Source organism: Frankliniella occidentalis, unplaced genomic scaffold, assembly GCF_000697945.3.
Source record: "Frankliniella occidentalis isolate FOCC.00 unplaced genomic scaffold, Focc_3.1 Scaffold30, whole genome shotgun sequence".
Classification (NCBI taxonomy): domain Eukaryota; kingdom Metazoa; phylum Arthropoda; class Insecta; order Thysanoptera; family Thripidae; genus Frankliniella; species Frankliniella occidentalis.
This window is the reverse complement of record NW_026267160.1, coordinates 1,233,840-1,238,587: the sequence shown is the minus strand read 5'-3', so window position 1 is coordinate 1,238,587 and position 4,748 is coordinate 1,233,840. Positions and strand designations below refer to the sequence as shown.

Genomic DNA, 4,748 nt, shown 5'->3' with positions numbered 1-4,748 from the left:
CAGAATAACAATTTGAAACTCTGGGTTATTTTACTTATTCAGTTTGAACTCGTAGTCATTCCTGTGACTCCAAGGTCCAAAGTACAGTACTTCCAAGGGCCTCCTCTCTTTGGCGCCAACATGGCGCTAAATGGCCGAGTGTCCCTCCCGCGCCTCCACCCCCACAGACACCGTACACCCCTTCTCGTCACGCCGGCGTCGTATTCCGCCCCTCGCCACTCGGGCTGCGCTCGTAAAACCACCCCTCAGCCTTTTGCGTCGTTCGGGCATCGCTGCTGCATCCTCGTCCCGCGGCCCTGCCTGCCACCCCTGATCGTGCGTGCGCGAGAGAGAGAAGGAGAGGGACTCGGCGGGGGGGTGGAAGAGCAGGGGCCGAGGCGAGTCGGCGCCGGCCTGCACCCACCCTGCCGTGTGCCCGAGCCCTCCATGTTGGTGGTCGTATCGATCCACCCCCCGCTGCCGAGGCCCTGCCCGGTGCAGACCCGCCCTGGGGTAGCTTTTCCACCCCTTCGGTCTCGGTCGGCCATTGTGTTCGCCGTCTCCCCCAAGTAGGCCGTGTTTTTCACTGGGAACCCCTCTCTTCGGCCGGCGTCACTCCTGTCCGCCAGGTGCAGTTGTGTTGCGTGGATGACGGGTCAGATGGAGTTTTGCGCTTCGCGTTGCCCGCGGAGGTCCTCTGGCTGGTGCGGGTGCGGGAGGGAGGGCGCCCCGCTCCGTGCTGCGTGTTGTTGACAGTGAATGATCTGGATCGCCTGCACCCACTGCCGCAGACTCGGCCCCGAACCCTCTAGGCCTGGGGCGAGGCCTGTGGGCAGGTGGTTGTGCGGTGCGTCTGGTTCTCGATACTTGCTGGTGATTGCAGTGCGGCCGCGAGTTTTCCCTGACTCAGTGGACCGCACAGTCGTAGGTCGTCTGTTGCATCCCACGACCTGGCGCACAGTCGTGACGACCCGCACCGCCAGCAGGACTTATCCAATCGCATCATAGACTTCATCTGACACCGTCTCCATCAATTTCGTTTGCCACATACTGATTTAAGCCGCTCTCGGCTCTGCCTTAATGGATCCCCCCACCCCCCTTTCATGTCCAGCTCAGGACGGGCAGGTCCACCATTGAGGCGCTCAGGACCCGCAGGACTCGCCAGGTTCGGCCGGACCTTCTCGAGGGGGTGCCGGACTTGGCGGACGCGTGCTCTGCGCGACCCTGCCATGCGGTAGAGGCCCCGGTCCAGGACCGCGTCCAGGACCCCCAGGCCCAGGACACGATGCAGCCCATGGCGTTGGACGGCCCCACCAACGGCCAGCTCCCTCAGGGGCGCCCGGGTCAGGACGGGGGGCCGGGCGTGGCGGGGAGCGCGGGTGCGCAGGACACCATCTACCTCTGCAACTTCCGCGTCTCGGTGGACGGCGAGTGGCTGTGCCTCAAGGAGCTCGACCAGGACGGCATGGAGCTCGACCGGCTGGACCCCTCGGGCGCAGACAATCCCGCCCTGTCGCCAGCCTTCTCGACGCCCTCCCCCGACGACCCGGGGCCCATGCTGCTCAGCATGCTCAGTAAGGGGCTGCCCCTTATTGCCCTGCCCGCGGCACTTCCCTCTCGCCCCGCCCGTTAGCGCGCCCTTCCCTTGTCTGTTTCAGCGCGCGACCCCGCCGCCGTGGAGCGCAGCAACCTGCTCAACATCTCCAAGCTCATTGTCAAGGAGCTCATTGAGACGTCGCTCAAGTTTGGCCGCATGCTGGACTCGGACCACATGCCCTTGCAGCACTTCTTCATCGTGTTGGAGCACGTTCTACGCCACGGTTTGCGCCCAAAAAAGGTGCTCTTTCCCACCATGTTGATCTCAGTGTCTATTACACCTGTGAACGATTTTTAAGTGCTATCCTCTTTCTCTATTCAGGGTCTATTAGGTCCGAAGAAAGAACTATGGGACATATTACAGTTGGTGGAGAAGTATGCTCCTGAGGCTCACGACATTACAAGCAGCGTTCGTGACCTACCGACTGTTAGGTTGGTGTTTAATATACCATAAGCCGGTTCCCAACATTTTTAGGTGCCCCCCCCCCCTAGTAAATATGTGATTCTTTAATCTATGTTTTACAGGACTGCAATGGGTCGAGCTCGTGCATGGTTGAGATTAGCTTTGATGCAAAAGAAACTTGCTGATTATGTTAAAGTATTAATTGACCTTAAAGAAGATGTGCTAAGAGATTATTTTGAACCAGATGCTTTAATTATGTGTGACGAAGCTATTGTTATTATGGGACTACTTATGGGTCTGAATGTCATCGATTGTAATCTGTGTGTCAAGGTTGGTCAACAAAGAAGTATGTTAACACTTTACTGCAACACTGTGGCCTCTTATAACATTTTATTTTATTTCAGGAAGAAGATCTTGACTGCCAACAAGGTGTGATTGATTTCTCATTGTATTTAAGATCAACTCATCATTGCCCTGGTGAACAAGTAATAAATTCAAATGATCCTGATCAGTCTGATCCAAAACATTCCAATATGAGTGCTGTTCTTGACCAGAAAAATTATATTGAAGAATTGAATAGACATCTTAAGTATGCTATATAACAGATTAGCACTTACATAAAAAAATTGTTTGCCTTTTTGTTTGTTAATTTTTTATTAATTGAGTGTCTTAATATTTCAGTGCCACTGTCACCAACTTACAGGCGAAAGTTGAAACACTGACCACTACTAATGCTCTCATGAAAGAAGATTTAGCTATATCTAAAAATGGCCTTATGTCATTGTTTGAAGAAAACAATCGTTTGAAGCGTGAACTGGAATTAGCTCAATCTGGTTCTTCTACAAGACATGTTGATGATGTGAGATTTGCTCTTCTGATTTTAGATTTGGTTAAGTTTTAAAAAATTAGTCAGTTTTTTCAATTCATTCATTCATTCATTCTCTTCAGACCAACGCTGATGCAGTTTCCAAAAAATCTTCAGATAGCTCTAATGATGTAGACGAATTAAAACAACAACTTGCAGCTGAGCGGAAACAGAAAGGGGAGCTGCAGAAAGAACTAGATTTACAGGTGATTTTTTTTGTTTATTACATCTTAGCTTTATTTCATTCATTACCTAACTTAGTGAATACTTACTACTGTAAGATTTATTGTCATAATTATAGATCAGTTTACGGGCAGAAATGGAAGTAGCCATGAAATTGTTGGAAAAAGACATTCATGAAAAGCAAGACACTGTGATTTCTTTACGAAGGCAGTTGGAAGATATCAAACTGATCAATCTGGATATGTACAAAAAACTCCAGGTATGGTCTACAAGTATTCAACTGACCCAGTATTTCTATTGCTTTATCTAATTTTTGCTATTTTACCTAAGTTTCCCAACCACCTTTGATTTCTCTTATTTTATCTCTATGATAGATAGGTATTTTGGATTTATGTGTGTTGTTGGGTCTGCATAATGCATATAGTTTTATTTGACAAGCATACTTGTATCGCAGGAGTGTGAGCAAGAACTCACCCAAAAAGGTGAGATGGTGAGTCGTCTTCAAGCTAAGACCATACAGATAGGCAACCTTCTGAGCGGTCTGCAAAAGTACAACGGTGTGAAGGATGAGAAAGGACTGCCTCTAACACTTCCACTTATCTCTCCAAATTTACCACAAGCTACTCCAATGTCTAGCACTCCAACAGGTCCTAACAAAGCATACACTCCATCAAGCATCTACAAAGTTGCACCCATACCACCATTTGATGGCTCAAAGACACCATCTGGAAATACAAATGTTTCAGTTACATCTAAAGCTACCACTCCTGGTCAAACAGAGCCAAAGTAGCATATTTACTTGTGTGGCGTCGGTCAAAGCTATGAGTAAAGAGTTTTATGTCTCATAACTTACCGCATTTTTTATCTAATCTAAAAATGTTGAATGTGAATGCTTTATGTATTTGATGTCCCTTGTCTGACTGTCTTTTTTTCTTTCTATCATAATACTTGTCATATTTTTTCTTTATACCACTGGTGGTGGGAGGGTCTTTTAAATTGCCTTTAGATCTCAAATTTAAAAATGAAAAACATTTTAGTCAATTATTTTTAGCATTGTATTGCATTCACTCCAGTTATAACCATAATGTCAAAGTGGATGTAATGCTTGGAGAGTTTTTATTAATTTATAGATCTCATAGGCATCAATTTCATTTTTTGTTTTAGGAATGTGACAGTTCCCTTAAGCACAAAACTGAATTAATCTCTAAACTGGAGGCTAAAAGTGTAGAGATGACTGACACTGTGCAGAGACTGGATGAAAAGTATGTTTACTGTGTTAGAAACTTATTAATACTATGTTTTTGTTGAGAAGTCATGATATTTGAATTTTAATAAGGTTAACAATGAATCCCATCAAATGTTGCACCAATTCTAGTCGTACTCTATAACAATATATGAAGAATGGCATAACGGGGGTCTTTCATACTCAGTTTTGTTTCTCCTGCTTTTGATGTTAGCTGCCAAGGACTATCATTCATAATTGTTTACTTCAGCTTAAGTATTAACATTTAACTATTGTCTATGCTGCAGTATGCTTTGGTAGGTCATTCTACAAGGATAAGGTACATTGAGGCCAAATAAATCTCTTCAGCAAAGTAGTTGCTAGGTATAAGAACAAAGGAGGCACTTGAAAATTTTGAACTATAGAGAAGACTTTACTTTTAAATTAAAAGTGGTCATCACGCGTAGCAAAATTGCTTGAGTGTAATTATGCGTATACTA

The 4,748-nt window shown here is 46.4% G+C and overlaps 1 protein-coding gene across 2 annotated transcripts in view; it reads left to right on the top strand.

Moving 5' to 3' along the window:
* The first annotated feature begins 47 nt into the window (after positions 1 to 47).
* The window catches only part of LOC113208194 (RUN and FYVE domain-containing protein 2), a 7,176-nt gene continuing 2,475 nt past the window's right edge, over positions 48 to 4,748 (top strand). Inside the window, exons 1-10 of one of the 2 annotated variants that reach the window (XM_026425092.2) lie at positions 48 to 608; positions 1,091 to 1,553; positions 1,638 to 1,816; positions 1,898 to 2,007; positions 2,101 to 2,308; positions 2,383 to 2,567; positions 2,660 to 2,837; positions 2,927 to 3,049; positions 3,145 to 3,285; positions 3,481 to 3,874. In XM_026425092.2, the coding sequence (XP_026280877.2) occupies positions 1,265 to 1,553; positions 1,638 to 1,816; positions 1,898 to 2,007; positions 2,101 to 2,308; positions 2,383 to 2,567; positions 2,660 to 2,837; positions 2,927 to 3,049; positions 3,145 to 3,285; positions 3,481 to 3,816 (1,749 nt within the window). In that variant the 5' untranslated portion in view covers positions 48 to 608; positions 1,091 to 1,264 and the 3' untranslated portion in view covers positions 3,817 to 3,874. Of the gene's footprint in view, positions 609 to 1,090; positions 1,554 to 1,637; positions 1,817 to 1,897; positions 2,008 to 2,100; positions 2,309 to 2,382; positions 2,568 to 2,659; positions 2,838 to 2,926; positions 3,050 to 3,144; positions 3,286 to 3,480; positions 3,875 to 4,190; positions 4,289 to 4,748 lie in introns of those variants that run through there. The other variant, XM_052265811.1, reaches the window with a different exon arrangement.